The sequence below is a fragment of the Lepisosteus oculatus genome, chromosome 10 (genome assembly GCF_040954835.1).
Source record: "Lepisosteus oculatus isolate fLepOcu1 chromosome 10, fLepOcu1.hap2, whole genome shotgun sequence".
Taxonomy (NCBI): Eukaryota; Metazoa; Chordata; class Actinopteri; order Semionotiformes; family Lepisosteidae; genus Lepisosteus; species Lepisosteus oculatus.
In genome coordinates this window covers 20762077-20781309 of record NC_090705.1, presented here as the reverse complement: position 1 = coordinate 20781309, position 19233 = coordinate 20762077, and the positions used below count along the sequence as shown (strand labels likewise).

The 19233-nt window shown below is 37.5% G+C and overlaps 1 protein-coding gene across 4 annotated transcripts in view; it reads right to left on the bottom strand.

Annotated features, from left to right (window-relative positions):
* adgrb1a (adhesion G protein-coupled receptor B1a) overlaps positions 1-19233 on the bottom strand; it is a 112042-nt gene that overhangs the window by 26652 nt on the left and 66157 nt on the right. For all 4 annotated transcript variants that reach the window (XM_015357160.2, XM_015357161.2, XM_006635692.3 and 1 more), the window contains exons 18-24: positions 10713-10839; positions 5909-6012; positions 3494-3596; positions 3176-3326; positions 2704-2773; positions 1906-1972; positions 1386-1471 (exon numbers count right to left, since the gene is read on the bottom strand). In XM_015357160.2, the coding sequence (XP_015212646.2) occupies positions 1386-1471; positions 1906-1972; positions 2704-2773; positions 3176-3326; positions 3494-3596; positions 5909-6012; positions 10713-10839 (708 nt within the window). The remainder of the gene's footprint in view (positions 1-1385; positions 1472-1905; positions 1973-2703; positions 2774-3175; positions 3327-3493; positions 3597-5908; positions 6013-10712; positions 10840-19233) is intronic.

The following is a 19233-nucleotide window of genomic DNA, read 5'->3' as shown; positions in this document are numbered from 1 at the left end:
TGCAATAAAATGCCAATGTGGAGACCTGTCTGGTTGCTAAGGGATACAGAAACCAGGGAGGGAGTCAGCCCAGTTTTACATCAAGGGTAAGCAGGCCAAAAACTGCATGCACTGTCTCTACACCTTTCAGAACACATTTATAGTGTGATACCACAAATTCCTTCTCTAGTATGGCTGCATGGAGCACACTGACTCATTGGCACAGTTTAAAAACAACTATCAATGCCCAGAATTCAAGATAAACAGAGCTTTGGGCTTCATAAACATTACTGTACACTGTAAAGATACATTTTTTTATAAATACTGTTGTGCGATATGTTCATAAATGATCTAAATCACAAATAACAAGATGTTAACAGTTTGTTCTCCATTTAGCAGTGTTATTAATCACGTGCACTGAGGCAGCCCAGTTAATTATCTAATTTGTGACTTTTTTCTGCCTCCCTTCTTGGCTTTCTGATTCCCTTCAATTAAAGAAGAAAAATAAATGGATATTATCTTAACACAGTATATACACAGGTACATATCAATAGCTACATCTGCAAAAAGAAAGCTGCAGCAATGTACAGAAGCACATATGATATACAAAACCATAAAAAAGATGCAATGAGGTGAACACAAACATTTGGATTAATAACCAGTTGTCCCTGATGTCCAAAGCCTTGAACTGGCTACTTATAAACATACTGTAGAACTATCAGACTTTCTTGATCTTTACAGAATCATACAAGCTTGCGATGAATTATTTCAATGAATATATAACATTATATATTTTCCACAAATTATTTACTCTGGAAAAACCAAAGAGTAAGTACACAACTGCATGTACCTAGATCTTAAAATAAAATAAAACACTATGGAAATATAGAGAAAAGAGCAACATCATTAAACTAGCTCATTATGTTTATTTTTCACCTACAGCTATCTACATATCTAAAACAGAACATATATAAAATATATATTTAATATATTGCTTCAATCAAATCTCATTTAGGTGGTATCTCACTACTACTCTGTCATACTCCCAGTTTCTGAATTCAGATGAGCTAGCCCACAATGCTTCTCCTGTCCAGTCTACCCTACCTTAAAAATATACCCTTTCCCGCTTCCCTTGGAAACTATGAATGGCCACCTTTTTCCCATGTAGTTCATTGCCAATTTTAAATGTCACCCTTTCATCCAGTTCCTTTACTCTGTCCCTTGCAGTTCCTTCGCTCAGCCTCTCTGCAGTAACCTAACAGCTTTCTGCATTAGGCCCTAGTTATAGGAGTCTCACTAAGCTCTTCAGTAGAAGTGCCTGTGGAAAAGCCATTTCTCTCTCTCCCCCCTTTAGACAGGCTGGTTATGAATCCACAAATGGATGGTTATGTATTTATAAGGCATACCCTGCCCGCTCCTTCAGTTTCTTATCTGTAATCCCATCTTTGGATACAAGTTTGTTAAAAACCAGAATCCCAATAACCATGTTCACCTGTTAAAAACAGAAACAGACATGGTAAAACACCAACATCTGCATTTAATCTTCAGTCTTCTGCATTCAGAGTGTCTATGGATGAATTATTGTTTATATAAAATTCACAGGAAAGCACAGACTTTATGCAGAATTAGAAGTATTTCTCAAGTTGTTTAAATATAACCAACACAAAACTAATATTGTTGCTCAAATAAATGACTGTTATACAGTATATTACTATACGTTTTACATGACTCTAAATACAAATTCCTACCTATGTGTTTTTTGTGATATTTTTCTTAGGTACACAAGATGGCAATCTAGCATCTTCAGGCTAAACTAAACATTATTCATTCTACCTAACATTCATTCTGTGAATGCAAAATATCACTATATAAAAGAAAGATAGTGGATAGTGCATAAGGAACTGAGCCTGAAATGTAGTGCAATACCAAAACGACAGCAGCAGCTGGTCCCACGAAGGCATAAAGGAGACCTCCTTCCAGAGAAAGCCAGCAACTACAAGAGAGACAGAAAGGCTTACAGACTGCAGTCTGACACCCACAGACATACAGATAACCTGGGAAACAGACTGGATAGTAAACAATCAAGAAAGACAGAAGGGTATACGTAAAAAAGATAAAACAGTCAAGGAACACTACATACATTGAAACATACATTCTACTGCAATACTAATAAGATTGGCAGTTAATACTGTCATTTAAAATGAATAGAGACATGTCAGTGACTACTCTTATGCTGCAAATCATTCCCTGTCTGATTATGTAATTGGATCTTCTTCCTCCAAAAGACTCCTTTGTTACTGGTTAATACTTCTGTAAATATATTTAAGACTCACACTTTTAAGTGTAATTATTAATAAATGCAATATTAATTTGTCAGGAAAATTAGCAAGATAATATCAGCATTTTCATTTACTGCCAGTGTACCTGTCTAGAATCAACTGTACATATAAAGATGTAAAAAAATAAGGTCTACAAATATCTGATGGAAAACTGAAACTGTTTTAAGCAGTTATTAGTTTCTGTCTCATTCAAAAAGGATATATAGCTCCTTCATGAATACACCTCCAATAAATTATGTATTTTCTGGTTTCTTCTGTATTTTGAAATAAAAACAGGTGCTAAACCAATTTCAATATATCTTGCAATGGCACTGCATGTAAAAGCCACTCAGAACCAAAGAGCCATTTTCTGTGATGCTGCAGAAATTGTAAGATGAAGACTCACTAGTTGACAGTGCCATATCCCTTAGCTTTGGTGAATCCCACAGACACAGCAACAACCAGAGCAGGGAGACCTGGAAGACATGATATAGAGGACACTAGTAAACAATTAGAAAAATAAGGTTCTATGAGATAATTAATCGTGGTATAGTAATAAAAAGAGGTGTACAAGGGCTCTGAAAACAGCTTGGAGAAACAATAGTCTTAATTCAGAAAGTTTTTTTGATAAGTAAATAGGAAGTAGCTTAGTTGTCATGCATTCACCAAACACGACTCCTCTCTGGCTCATCAGAGAGCACAGGAATAAAGGACTGACTTTAATCAAGCAAAGTCACTTAAACACAGAGGACCATGCGTGAAGGCCATCTTTGATTTATTCTGAGGTACTGACACACTCACAGGCAAACCTTAACCAGTCCAGGGACAGAGATCCTAGGAGATGTGTAAAATAAGGAGGAGTGCGCAGATCGACTCACCCCAACCCAAGCAGAGGAAGCGCTTGCGGATGATGCGGTTTCTCAGGCGGCCTGTGACCGCCATGTAGGACTGCCATGCCTCTGTCAGCACCCAGCAGAATGAGGACAGGAAGAAGAAGTGCAGGAATGCAGCAACCAGAGTGCACACCACCTTGGAGAGGGAGAGAAACAGAGAGGGAGTCTTAATATGCCCACTGCATTTAAGACTGAGAGAGAGACAACAAGGAGGGAAAATAAAGAACATTTCCTCAGCCATGTCTCATTTTGAACCAAACACCTATGAGTCTTGCAGTAATATACATTGAGGGCTTCTCATACCTTGTTTCTGGTCTGTGTTTGTCCAATTAGGATTAGGGCATTGGATGATATGATAGACAGGCAGAAGTTGATTAGGATGACTGAGCGCTCTGAACGGATATACCTGAAAGACAAGTACAGGGATAAAAACAACAGTGAGGAAGGGTAACAAAAGGCCATCTGAACAATAGGAGGGAACACCCTCAGTAGAGAGAGTGGGTTAAGGGGAACAAGAGTCCCAAGATACCGATACCTATAAAAATCAAAATAATAGTCAGAAGGTAAATAGGAATAGCAACTATGCTTCTATTCAATGTTTAAATCCACGTTGTGATATTCATTAAGAATATGTTCAATGTCATTCACCTATAAAAAAAAAAAAACAATAAAAGCCCAAGGACTTTTACCATTTTTTTCTAATTTCTGATGTAAATTCCAACGATCTAATTTCTGTTGAATTTCAAACTGGTTAAAGAAGACTGAATGTCCAAGTCTTTTGTAACACAAGAATCTTTCTGAGACATTGTTCTGTGGACAACTGAATGCGAGCAAGTTACTCATCAGCCCATTTTTGATAGCCCTGGATGAATGGTAATTAACAAAACCTCACAATTCTTTTGTTTCTTTTTCTTAAACAACAAATGATAATTAAGAATCTAAATTTAAAATAAATAACATGGAACACTATTCTTGTACAGTATATTCACCCTGATCTGAAAGACCTGCTGTATTATGGTCAACCTAGAGAAGATTTGATAAGTATTTACTGCAGAATAGTTTTCTTTTGTTGTATTGCTAACATCTTTTTTTTTAATTGCATCTGTTCAGTTTTGAAATCAAATTTATTTTGATTTATTTGCTGTTTATTTCAGCAGTATAAACTAAGAAAACAAGCCCATAATCTCATGCGGAAGTCATTTCCTTCGGTGTTGTTTGAAACTATCAGATCAGACTGCTGATGCATATCTCCTTAATCCCTTCCAGGCTTTAGAGAGATCTTAATTAATTATCCATATCTAATCTCAATTGGACACATCCTAGAGGCCACAGGATCAGGTCAGCCCAATTAAACTCCCAATGAAGTCAAATCAGCTGAAGTCAATAAGCAAAAGAGGCATTCTGTTGCTCTTAATGGGTTTCAGTCTACATTTCTAACAAAAACAAATAAAGAGGACTGTAATATTAAAGGGTCTGTCTCTCTAAAAAGGTATAGATCTTGTGCATCAATAACAGTGCACGATACTACAACAGTCAGAAGCTAAGGTACATTGATAACCCTCAAATGAATTTAATTGCTACTGGATGGTAACATTATGTGCTACCATGTGCGACTGCATCGCACGTGCACAGCACAGTGTTGAAAAAACAAACTCAACCTGGCCAAGAGGACTAGAGCTTGAGCTTACTGTAGTGCCAGCTGGAAATACTTACAAGAGAGCCAAACTCCTGGCACACAGTAACCTGAACACTGGGACAGGTTTATTCTCCATTATCCCTCAATTAAGGTGGGCAAACACTGTTGTGTGTTTCTGTTTACAAGATAGCAAGCAGACTGTGCTCTTGGCTGTTTGTCAAATAAATGGCAATTTAAATCTTTCAGATTAATGTTTGATTTCTAAATGACAAGCAGTCTTTTCAGAATGCAAAGCATTCCTCTCAGCAGATACGGCTTCATCTGCTTGCTCAGTCACGTAAGACACTAGGACTGCAAGATGGCAGAGGCTTCCCTGTGGTAGCAGAGACAGAGGAGGTTTAATGAATCGCTGCGCACTCAAAACCCCAACATGCCTCTACTGCAGATTGGGGTGGGATTCTTGTGAGGTTACAAGGATGTTCAGGAACACTTTAAAATAGATCTATTACATTTGTGTTACATAACTGTTGTTGTTGTTATTTTTTTATGAAAGTGAGATCTACTGAACCATAAACTAGGACATCTTTAAGGCTGAAATTAATCAATCTTGCTTTGTCAATTAAGAACAGTGAGGCAGAACTAAACTAAAAGGTTGATTAAAGAATAGATACAACATTTATATTTGCTGGGAAATGAGAGACCTTTAATGGTACAAAACAAAAACGTTTCATTGTTCTGTTCTCTCAGTTACTGTAAGAATGCAGTAATACTGAAAGATTGTTGTCTTTTTAAACTGTTATGAAACATGGTGGATTTTATGACAAAGCAGTCTCAATTCGGAGGTGTCAAAAACCAGAGCTGAATAAGTTAGAAAATAACCAATTATGTGTCACATTATGTTAGGTACACAGGCATGTGTGAAACAGTGCATATAGGTTCATTGGTACAGTTCCGTACAGTCTGCACAAGAGCCATCAGCAGACAAAACCTAAAGTAAATCAGCCTGTGATGGATAGAAGCCTTATTTCTTGCCATTCAAAAAAAAGTTGGCATTTGATGAATTTTAGAACTGAAGTTCTTACTTCCACACAGACACATAGATGATGATGAGGAGGAGCAGAGTGAGAGAGGACACTCCGCAGCCCACAATCAGAGTCACCGAGGGCAGAAGGACTTTGTCCATGTTCTGCAAAAAGAAGAAAAAGAGCCTCATCAGAAAACAGGACAGAGAAGCCTCCAAAATCAATTTACATCTTGATGAAGTCTCTAAATCCTGGTCAGATTTTTGCAGTTGCTAATCCAAACCCAGCCTACTTAATGACATAATTGGGCTAGGACTGTCAGCCAAGGTGAATTCAAGGTGAGACAGTAAAAGGTGTACTGCTGGGGAAATAACAGATAAAGACAAACCAATAAAGAACGGCACAGTGTAACATTAAAATAAATACAATCATTAGTTCTAATGGAAACACTCCTTTCTGACAAACCTGATTAATATAGAGAATCTGTTTATTGAAAAAAACAAATACTTTTTTACCAGACTAATACAATACATTTCCATGGATGTATCCTTGCAGTGCTTACAATTGTTGATGGTGATGTATTCTTCTGTCAGACAGTTTGCAGTAATCAATCTGCTAATGTTATGAATTTGTGCAGTGTTTCTCGCTAGGGCAGGAGTCAGTGGGACATTCAATTGAGCACACTGGGATGGATAGTGGAGGCAAGGAGGAGGCTAGAGACAGCAGCTGCCTATGCAGCATTACCTGTATCAACCCTGCTGGGACAGACAGGTGTTCACTAATCAACCTGCACCTCCTATACTAAAGATACCCATTAACTCGGGTTAGTATGCCAATAATAATGCTCACCCAAGTGAAGGTGAAACATGCTGCTGAGCAAGCTTTTCTTTGCGTGCAAACTATGTTTAACACTCCAGCAGCAACACCGTAGTGACAGGTACTGTCAAAAACAATAATGCTTCTTGGGAGGTTATGAATGAACAAGAAAAGCTTTTCAATATCTCAGGACTCTGCTTTCTTTTCCAGTCTCTCTATTTTTTTTCTTTAAAACAAAAAACAAAAACCATCAGGCAAAATGAATGACTCAAAATGTCATGATGGACACAAATGTGGATACTAATTCCCAAATTAAAGAAAAATTTATTAAATAAACAAAATACAACTAAAATTAAGAAACTTTGGCTGCCTACACTAAACAAAATATATTCCCTTTCTTATACTTGCTTAAGGTTTTTGATAAAAGTATGGAAGTACAGTCAACTGGGGCTTATTAGGATGTTATTCTTAGCATGTTAGTCTCTGCTTGCACCACAGGCACCATCTTGCCTTTAACATGCCCACTGGCCTGGAACCTTCCAGTACAGACCAAGGATAGAACTGTTTGAGCTCACAGTACAGCTGTGTGTACTCTTTACTGTAGCTTTACTATGAATGTACAGGAGGCCTGATAATGAAATGCTCCCTACCCAAGCCTCACTGAGGAGATAATTGGTACAGTTTATAGCACGCCTTGTCTCCAGGTTTGATTCTTATACTGGGCCAAGTTAATTAAATTCATTTGATTAACCTGCACTACAGCAGTCCCACAAAAAGCAAGGAGACTGTGATTAAAAGTGCACTGGAATGGAACACAGGGGAAATTGACAAACGTTAACTGCTACCACACAATGGATTATGAATATTTAATCTTGACATTCCAGAAACAGTGCTGTCCGATTATAAAATGCAAGATACTCATAAAGTGATAATCATGTAATGCAGGAAAACTAAACAGTATAATAAGAATACCATTAATTAAAACCCATTTGAATATTTCACATCCCAACTCTGGAGCTGTGTGTAGTTCAACAGGACCCAGATTTAAGCAAGTATACAGTACATATCAATCAGAAATATCCAATATAAAAGCACAAACTTATTTCGTTTTGGTTAAGTGATGTCTTGAGACAGACATTGGGACAAGATGGTATAGAAAGACCATTTACATTCAGATGCAAAAACAAATCCATTACAGTTTAAAAGATTCATGGTCTTAGATGAATAAATACTGCTGTGTTCAAATCAGCAGACAGAGGTATGAACACTGTTTGGCTACAGTGTTCATAACTGGCATATCTGGCATAGCAAGATTGCTATGCCAATATTGCAAGTGCCAATTTAGCTCCAAATCCCACTGAAACTGGAATATGGATTTGTGTTTAATAGCATCAGATCCTTCATGCATGTTCATAATTCCAAATCTACAAACTGTAGGTTTATGCATAAACCAAAGTATCACGATTTAAGCAGGCATTCAGTTGTTAATAATACTTAATATTTAGTGCACCAGAGAGAAGACAAAGACTGCATATTAATTTACCTTAGTAACTAACAACAACAGTAACATAAGTGTCAATATGTTCGCATTTAATTGTGTAATATGTTCAAAATATTGCTAAAGCTACTTTTAAATGGTTTAATTAAACTAAAAAAATTGTGAGAAGAGGTCTACTCTGAAGCATTATTGAACAACCTTATCTATTTTTGATTTTGTAGAAGGACTGGAAAGTAAAGCAATGTGAGACAATGTTGTCATAACACAGAAGTGCATACATTTAGGTAATTTACATTGTACAAAAATTTTGATTGTCCTGTCCACCAGAAATTGTACAACTGTTTGAACAGGCTAAAACCCATTTTGCGGTCAGGGGCACAGTTGGCCCAAACCAATAGACAGCACAGCCAGCAGCTGTCTACAAAATCAGTGCAACAGCTTTGCATCTAAATCTCTCCAACTGCATCACTGGCACAGAATTCAATAAAAAAGTGATTCCAGAAGAGCCCTCAGTGCCATCTGAATCTTGAGATAAGAAGTATTTAGGTGTTTCTTGAAATATCCCTATTCATGATCTCTAGTATGGCAGCCTATAGTATGGCCGTCATTCTCCCTTGTGTACCACATATTTCTATGGAGCTTATCATTAACATTTTGGATGGCAGGTGTGGTGTTTGTCAGTTACCAGTCTCAGTTTCTTTTTGGAGTTAAATCTACAGAAATCAGGAATGATTGTTTAAAATGATTGCCTTTTTTTCTTTTTCTACAGCCCATCATTTTGCAGTGAGTGGCATTCAAGAAGTGTAGAAGGTACATTAGCGAGAGTGAAAATGTCTGCTTGGCAACCAGATGTCTGTCTCTCATTGGTTAGCTTCTTTGCTATTCACAGGCTGTTCAAGACTAGCTTCAGACATGGCTGCTGGACAGAAAATGTTCAGATATTGGCAACTGCAAGAGAAATTATTATCACTGTGCCTGGAGCCTACAGACACAAGGGCATTTCATCTGTCCTTCTAATTTGGCAAACTGGCGAAAAGGAAACAATCACATCACCAAAAATATACATGCAGCTGACAAAACACTGCACTGAGCTGAAAAACACAGCACATCTGTCCAGGTAGAAAAGAACAGAAACTCAGAATGTAATGCATTTTCATTGACAGTGGGGTTGCAACAGACCAAAATTAAAACAGCAGAATCTGCTCTAATGCAAACAAGGCACAGTGTTCAGTGTAACCTAATGATGAACCTTAATTCAGCACCACAAGGATATATTTCAGAAAAGCTTACTACAGTATCAAATATTTTGTAGAATACAGATTTATAGCCGAAATTAATTGCAAACAGGGATGTTAATGTAGCATTTACAGAAGAAAACCAACATTCAATCTGAAAGCAATATTTATCTTAGTGTAGCATTTTATATTGATTATTTATTAGACATTTGCTTTATTAATACACATAAGCTTTACTAGTTAAACTCAATCACATAAAATAACCATCAGGTTTGATGCAGCAAGTGCAAGTAGCAGGCAATCATAAAATCCAGAAAGTGGAAAAGATTCTCACTCCGTCAGTAGCTGGCCAGGAGGGGTTTGAGGTTATTTTTTTCTCCTTTTCCCACTATCTGGGCCAACCCACACAAAAGGCCCTGTTATACCGTCTTCTATAGCTTTAAGAGCCTCCAGTGCAGATGTTGTTACCAGGGCAACTAGTGAACAAAATGCTTTAGAGGCAGTTTCCACTCTAATAATAACCAATCTTACTCAATGAAAATTTTGCACAAAGACACTGCCCTTTTCTACAGAAATACAGAAAAATGCCTGGTATTAACCTTCACATCCCCAATTTAAACAGTGTGTATCCAATGCATATAAGTATTAGGAGAGCATGGCCTTTTATAAAAAATACATTTGAAAAAACCTGCAAGTACTTAATTTTTAGGATAACCTTCGTGTGAAGATAAAAACTCTTTTTTTATTACTTATGGAGACAAATTATGTACACGTCGAAAAGGGTTCGCTTTCAACTGCTTTGCAGTTTGTACTGTATAAAAATAAAAATAAAACGACGTTGCAGAAAATGTTTTTTTTATTTAAATGCATATCAACCAAAACCCCGCGAATGCAAACCTCATTTTGTTGCCATAGCACAATTGCGTACCGTATCTTTATTCCATGCTTTTGATAATGTATGCTAATCAAATCTAGATTAATCAACAGCAACACGATAATCAAGCTTGTTGCTTTAAAACTGGACGAGCAACCTTTATTATGGTTACAAGATCAGTAATGAAATAACTATGAAATGGACGACATTTTATCAGTCAAGGAATCTATAAAGTGTTCTTCACCTATTTGCAACACATCACATAAACTGACATGAAATTAAGATATTGCTGAATACCACTGACACGCTGGCGAGAGAGACTGAGAGCAAGCGAGCTAGAATGATCTGTTGATACAGAATGACACAAACGATATTTTTCGTTTTTAAATTAAACAAAAGCTACGCTAGTAGGGTTGAAAGAAATGGAAGTGTTCGACTTACCATATCAGGATTTAGCCGTGCTAAAATGGCGAAGGTAGAGAGTCTGTCACAGACACATTTAGTTCTGAATGAATCGACTGGGACCGCTCTGCATCCTCTGCCAGACCACGATCCAAGCAGAGAGGAGCTACACGGGGAGAGAGAAGATAGAACACGGCGAATTAGACAGAGAAAACCGAATCCAATCCTCAAATTAGCTAGCTCTTTCTTAATCCTTTACACTCTCCACTGCATCACACACAGCTGTATAAAAACAGGCTGGGAATTGTGAAGAGAGGTCTAGCTGAAGCTGCTTACACTGCAAGGTTTCTCCTCATACAGGTTATTCCAATACACGCGAAACAAATCTGTTAATTATTCTAAAACCAGAAAAAAAGCTTAAATCCACATATAATGTATCAATGTAATGTGAACATTTTTAAATGTCTACTCTGAATATTAAAAAAAGAGTTATAAAGTGAACAAATTTGATCAAGTGAAAATATATTTAAGCACCCCTAATTAAAGTGGGTCATTACCCAAAACAGGGGAAATTAGGCTGTATCAGACACACTATGTAAGCAGACTACAGGGATAAGATTAAACTAATCATTATCGTATACTCCATTGTACCAACATCCCTAGTGAGACAGCTACAGAAAGTGACTCAGGGCGTCCAGTAAAACATTCGGAGACATTTCTGTGCCCGTGTTTTTATTTCTGCTATGTTATATGGAAAATAAAAGTAAGTCCAGATTGTGGATTGTAGAATTAAAGCTCAGTCTAAGACCTCTTTAAATATTCAAGTCTTGCAGTTGTATCTGACTACTTCCTTCATCAATTTTATCATTTAACATCATTTAACAGCCATTGTTCTTCATAAACAGTTAGAGTTTAGCAAGAAACCACTTAATTTCTGAGAGTTATGGGTGTCGCCTAATGGACTTTTTAAAAGATGCTCTGGAGGAAACATCTGTCCAGAGCATCTTTTTAAAAAGTCCATTAGGACTGTCCTAATCTTGTCCACTTCTGCTCTCCTATGTATTTTTATCACGCCTACTGAGCTTGCCTTTGCACATCTCTCTTGCACCCATTCCTCCAACTCATCTTAATCCCTTGCTCATTTCTCACAGAAGTGAGGCAGGGTTTGATCACGGCCTCATGGGGAGGATGCTGTTCCCTCAGTTATGTAAGTTATTGTATGATAAATATCCTCTAATACGTACTGTCTCTATATCACATTCATTAGGATTTACTGAACTACTGTAAGTATTTGGATCTGCCACACTCTTTCAGAGACCTTGAGACAGTTGAAGTTAGAAATGCTAGCGCCTTTTGGTGACCTCATCTTGTCCTTAACATATTAACATAGCATGCAATACGCAATACAGTGTTTGTTAGAAGAGGTAAATGTCAACTGCCCTATGTTTGTCCTGACAATATTGGAATTTGTAGTTTCAAAGTATCTCATATACAGCTTTGTTTTACAACAGCAGAAATAGTTTTTCCAGCCACAAGTGCAAGCTCTAATTCCACAGCGGTCCCAACAATAAATACAAGTTTGTTACAACTAACATCACACCTACTGTTATGCAAACCTAATTCCTGGTATGACTATGGAACCAATTACGCACACAGCTAGTGTGACAGCTAAACTTACACTTAATGTCACAACTGCTATGGCTCTTACAGACAACCTCCGCTACAGCTACCATCTCAGCAGCAGGATGGAGGAGGTGAGCTCATTACCCTTATGTACAGTATAGGGCCATAAGCAGCTAAGGCAGTGAAGTTGTTGGTGGATGACAGCCACTGTGTGCTGTGAGTTCGTCACTCCCACACATTCTGCTGTCTGCCCAATACGCACAGTTTCTGTCACAGGCTGAGTAATGTCTCCGCTATTAAAACTTTCAGGTAGATCCTTAAAAATAGTATCAAGGTAAAGTAATGGCAGACAAGGAATCAAAGTTCGCTGAAGTGAATACAAATATGGAATTTACGGTAGATCACCACAAGCATCCACAGCTACTGAGTTGCATGGTTTTAGAAACAAAAACATTTTAATGTAAAACAAAGCAAAGTTTAATACCAAAGAATGACTGATATTGATAGAATAATGGCTTTGTTCATAATCCTACTTTACCTGTGAGTAGCATATGCGTGCTCTATACAGTATATTGTCTCATCAATGGCACCAGTGTGAAATATATTTGAATAATTTCAGTCTCTAAATTCACACCACTTTAAGGAACATGAGATGGGAGACCCTGTATGCTGTCATCGTGAAAAAAAAATCTAGTCAATATTCAATAACTACAAGGTTTTGGGCATCACAATTGAAGTCACATCATGCATTGCTTGGTTATGTATAGTAGCAATATAAAAATGGATGAAATCAAGAAATGTTTAAAAATGATTGTTGTGTCTCTAGAAAACCTATTAGAATTAATGTGAGAAAAGACAGTAGGTAAGGAATGTCTTGTGAGTGGGTGGACAAGTTTCTTTTTAAATAACCCCTGTCCTTCTGTCAGTGTGTTATGCAACGTCACTTTTGCATTCAGCATGCTTTCAATGCCACTGCTCTTTGCACATGGTACTATAATTCATAGTAGTCTTTCCTATATAAAGATTTATATCTAAAGCTTGGTGAACTGCAGGACTATCTCCACTAACTTCATGGTACATTGGAGTCAGGATCAGTGGTATGGCAGGGCAGTATTCAGTGAGCTTGCAGTCTGGCTGAAGAATACAAAGTAAAGGCATGCTGACAGAGGGAGCCCCCTTTGGGCAATCAGGCTCAGCTCCTGGCACTGATCTGGGATCTTGGGTAGAAAGGTTTTAAATGGGCCATTTAGCAAAGTGAGCCTCTCTTTTGCTTTTCCTCACTCCCCCTCTTCTCATCTCATTTACTACATTCGCAGTCTGAAAGTGGAACTAAAGTGCTCAGCTGGGAAATGCATGATTCCACATTGCTGAATCTTTTCCTCTCGGCAGAAGTTACTTGTATTCTGAGTGTCTGGCTACAAGCCTCATACACTGCAGCTTATGAATCTGTGGAGTTATTAGCAAAGCAGTGATCTTAAAGCCTTGAGAAAACTCTGGAGCTGAAAGCTAGGGACAGTCGAACAGAGACAGACCCAGAAAGGTCTGGCCCGTGGCCTGGAGAAAGGGAAACAACTTGCCCTTGGATTCCAGACAGTTTGCCTTGAAAGATTTTTAAAACAAATTAGCATTAGTGCCTGAGGCAAATTTTCATTGAATATACATAACAATTGAGCTGAATCTCCCTAATTAGACGTCAAATGTGCTCTAACTGGTGGTTGTATTTTTTATTCTTTATTTCATAAAACAATTATAATAGTTGTTACATGAAATGTCAAGGGCAGGTTACTAAAGGCACCTGTTTTATTTAAATGGAACCTTTTTGAATTATTTGTTATCAGATATCGCATATGAATTTCATTCCTGAGGGAAATGCATGACTCGGTATACAGTGTAAAATATAAAAGGTAAGTTTTTTAATTAACTGCTCTATTTCTTTTGCATGCACAGTCCATATACTATTTTTTTGTTCACAGATGTAGCTAACAAATGTTCTTCTATTTCTTTTTCACAACAAAAATGACTCATTCCAAAAGCCTTCAAGTTCCACTGCCCTGCAAGTGTCACTTTTTTAGTTTAATGATATGGAATTCACACAAGCATTACAAATGCCATGACATTGTATCCTCACTAGAGAGTGTCAGGTGTGGGAGTCTGTGGATGATGACTGTGAGAAGAAGTAGGATTGCTGTCGTAATATCCATAATTTAGGTATCCTATTGTAAATCAAATTCAAGGAATTTCAATCTTTATATTTTTTAAATTCCTGGTCATTAATTCTTTGTGATGTATAAGGCTTTCTTTACTATCAAAAATAATAAATTCCTTAAATTAAAGCTATGCACATTTAGCAAAAAAAATGATAGCAGCAATCATCATCATACATTTTCAACCTGTACTTGTCTGCAGAACACAGTAACACAGCTGTGCAATCTGACACCACTCAGCTAAGGTGGTAGACAGTCCTCTCTGCACACTTCCCAGTTCCAAGGCCTGCCCTTTTCCTAGTGCACGGTAACAGAACAGATCACTCTCAGAGGCAGAACAGAGAACTCGGTCAGTCTAGCTATTTGTAATTAAGTAATTTCATATTCTCTCATCTATTCTGTACATTAGCTACCGCTTTTTCTTAACAGCCCTTTCTGGAAGTTTAATCCCAAATGCTATTAATCTTACTGCTAAATTTGAAAACATAGCTTTGCCAAAACCATAACCATAAATTTCATGTATTTCTTATATCTACAATTATAGCCTTGTGTTGTCTGTATATTGGCGTGGATGTCATTACTAGAATCAAAACCTTACATTTCATTCCCAAAATTCCAGACTTGGGAGAAACTTGGGGATAACTTATCATCAGAGAAAGAAGAAGGCAGCTTGAAAAAGCCTTGAAAACCAGTGTTTCTTCCTTGTCCCAAATTTGCATAGAGCATGAAGTCAGTTACAACAGACCTGTCTCTAGCCCTGGTCCTGCAAGACCTTGAATGCAGCATGTTTAATAGGGTAATCCCTACATCAATTCCTAAAGGCCCAGTACAATTTAACTGTGGTCAATTTAGCAGGCGATGTGTTCAATTAAGTATTTAGAGATCATTTGGAACAAAAATCTGTATATCCTTCAACCCTCATGGACCAGCTCCTTAACTGAAAAAAAAAACACTTGTTTAATTGATTCATAACTTCCACGTATTCCCAGTATTTAACAAAGAGGCAATTCAGGGGACCCTAAAAGACTAATTGGACTGTGGTTCCTAAGGACCAGGTTGGAGACTCCTGTTATACATCTTAATATTCTGAAAAAATACCTCTAATTTACATGCATCTGCAGAATTAACCAGGCACTTAAAACACTTTGTGCATAGACCACAACAAAATCACTTCCAATACAGCTGAATGAAAAAAAATGCCTTGACTTAACTCAGACATAGCTAGAACTCAGTTAAAGTGGTCCAATGTAAACCTTTGTTATGACACTGTTGCATACAGCAGAACTTTCAGGGTCTTACATAAGATTAAGTTTAACATGCAGTTGCTAAGCAACAGAATGGACTTCGTTCTCGAGGTTTTTTCTGAGAAAAAGAAAGTGGCTGCTGGCAAATTAAAAATGCCTGATGCTGCTAATGTGGTCTACTATTTCATGGGTCTCTGCTTTATACTCCTTCCTTCAATTTAACTCCACTTGTCATTGAGTCTCTTAGGTTCCTGAAATCACCTGCTATCATACACAGTTTATCACACAGGTATTCAATATCACTGCTGAAATATGTATGCAGAGGTCCAATTGTGCATGCTCAGTCCCACATCATCACAGAGCATCATTCCTTTGCACATCTTCTGGCGTTCTTTAGGTCTTAAAATATCCATACTCGCTCCCTGGCTGCCATTAACGACAGTAATATAACTGTGTAGCTTAGGTAGTTGTAAAGGTGTTTACTGGATACCCGCCTTTTACTGTAGCATACATTTTTGCTTGAACTTCAAATTAAAACCCTGTATCCTTGCCAGGCAGTAGTGGCTCAAATATTAAAACAACAACATTTGCAATAAAATGGAAAGCGAATGTCTGCACAAATATATCAGGCACATTTTAAAGGTGTTAGTGCCCAATATAACATCCCAACATAAAAACAACAAAAACAATACAAAAAAATATGCTGGACAAAGAGGGACCCTGCAGTGTCTCACTACTAAGAGATGACAGTAAGCAACTAAAAAGACAGTCAGTTCACCACCACCCATCCATCAACTATTATTAGTACAAGACTCCTTCCTCCATTTTTTTTATTTGAGATGTTTTGTACATTGTGTTATTATTCTGTAGAATCAATCATTTAAAAAAAAATATTTTTCTCAAATCTATACACACTGTATTGAAATATTCACTATTACAGTACATGGAAATTGTTGTAAAATAGGATTTTTATGTACAAATGCTGAGTAACAAGATACCAATAATAAAAAATATGTAATAAAAATTTTGGATCTTCCTAAAGCTATACACTAGACACTAGAATACGCAGCTGTAAAAAATGTATGTAGAATACAAATAAGCCTTAGGGAATTTGATATAAAAAGCTCATTAAGACATTGTGTCAGCTTGGATCCCTTCTCCTGTTCCCTTCCTGTTCGAGCTGTCTCCTTTGACAAAGACTCCCTTCTCTAAGGCTAAGGCTAGGCAGCACACACCAGGTACCACACAGAGCTAGCCAGACACACAGCACTATACTCACCCCAGAAAATGTGTAGAGACACTCCCATACATAAAAACTACGCTTTATTATTACTCTTTCTCTTGAGCTCCCTTTCTTGTCATGCTTGTCTAATCACTCCTCAAAGCTTTGAAGAGTTATTAGTGCAGGGGCAGTGTGGCAAAGAGCAGAATGTGAAAACAGGCATGGTAATGAGCTTTCTTTCTTCACTTAAATATCTAGTTATGTGTACCCATTCTGCTTCAGTCACTGATAACTCCTCCTTGTCCTCCTTGATATACCAGTATTTTTTCTGTCCCTTATTCCTCTTGTTCATGTTGCTTTGTTGTTGATCTTTTCTTTGTCTTTCTAAGTGTGATCTCCTGGCAGCACTAGCATGCAGAGTGCTTTCAGAGATAGTTACAGCAGTCGGTACTGAGCTGCTCTGACCTGTCTGCACACCTCAGGTAAACATCTTATTAGCTTTTTCTGGGTACTGAGCTAAATTAATAAATTGGGCAGTGACAGTAACTGCCCTTTGTCTCTGCATCCAGCAGAGGTGGGTAGAACACTTATAAAAAATCCTCATGCTAAATGTGTAGTTACTTGTGTTTCCCAGCCCTCCCCATCTTTCTGCTAGTTATTTGGGGGGACCCTAAAAGACTAGGTTATTTAGTTAACTAAATATGGTTTAATGGTTTAAAATGTTTTTGAATACTTTATTGTACAGTAGGTATCATGATTTTATTCTACAGTTATCATAGTGAAGCACAGTGACTACTCAGTGACTACACTCAGTGAGGTTTATTGATTTGTGTCCTGATCAGGGGGTAATCTCTGAATTTCACTGAATTCCCCCAGTGGTGAACAGCACCACAGTGAGGAAAACGCTCAGTCTTAATTCCACAGAAGTCCACAAAGAGCAAAAAATAAATTCTGTGTTCTTAAAGTAGTAAATAAATCTTTTCTTTTCCGTCTGAAAGGTCACATTTGATATGCTCTGAAAAAAACGGTGTCCTGAGTGGTAGTGAACTTTAGACTTTATTGAAACTGAAGAATATCTATGTATATATGCTTGCTGGACATTTACTTTCAATAAAAAACTTAAGCCATTCATTTGCCGTGTCATTATGTGATATTACAGTGGTAGACCTAGACAGATCAATTTGTCAGGAAGCAGGGAGTTAGATTTCTAAATGCATTCCTTTCAGGCAATTGATATTTTAACAAAATCCAGTAAAAGCAGCACCCTAGGGATAGGGCAGCTAATTCATCGTACTTGAACTGTGGTGATAACAAATTGATCCTGAACTATTTAACAGAAACTCTTCCAATAAATTCACACCAAGTGTGATCCGGAACCCTGCCGACCTCATCTCTGCAATCACTCACACAGCCACTTGCTTCTAGAGACACAACTGTTCAGACAGAGTTCAAGGCACAGGAGAGTCAATCAAAAATACATTTTACTTGAGTTTTCAAGGGCCCCTCTCAGACTTCTTGTCTGATATGGAAAGAAATGGTTTTCAAACTTCAGAGAGAGTGGGTAGTGAGCTACTTTCAGGCCTACAGGTACCTGAAATCCATTACTAGATGAGTTTTGGACTTCACTGGAGTCCCTTCATCTAACGTTTTTTTTTTAGATCTTACTTAAGTCTGACTCATTTCTAAGCACCAGAATGCTTATAATGGCATTCAATACCATCTAGCTTTACTACGAAAATTGGAATTTTATCCACCCATTCGTTTTTTTTAAATCCGCTTATCCAGTACAGGTTCGCGCGAGGGAGCCAAAGCATAACTTGACAAGCAATGGGTGCAAGGTGAGATAAGCGCTGGATGGGACATCACTCCTTCACAGGGCCAGTTGGAATTTCATGTTAAAATAAATGAATTAAAACTAAGTTTCAGTAGCTCAAACTTATAGTGACTAATGACACACTGGGACAGAAAACAGGCATTTTACTAGCTCAGTTAGAGATTACTCAGAGTTCATTAAGATGCTTCATGGTCAAGGTGTCAGAGAGTATGTGAGGGATGTGACTGCACCCAATTTTAACTTATGACTTAACCCACTTGTATGGCTCCAATATAAATCCAGTTTTTAATTTATTTTAATCTCTGTATTCTGCCTGATATTGAGTCAACTGTAGCAACATAATTCAAAAAAATATCTGAATGCAATCTACTAGCAGAAACTGTTTTTTTAATTCAAAATAAATCATGGCAATAGCTGTCAGTCAAAACTTAGA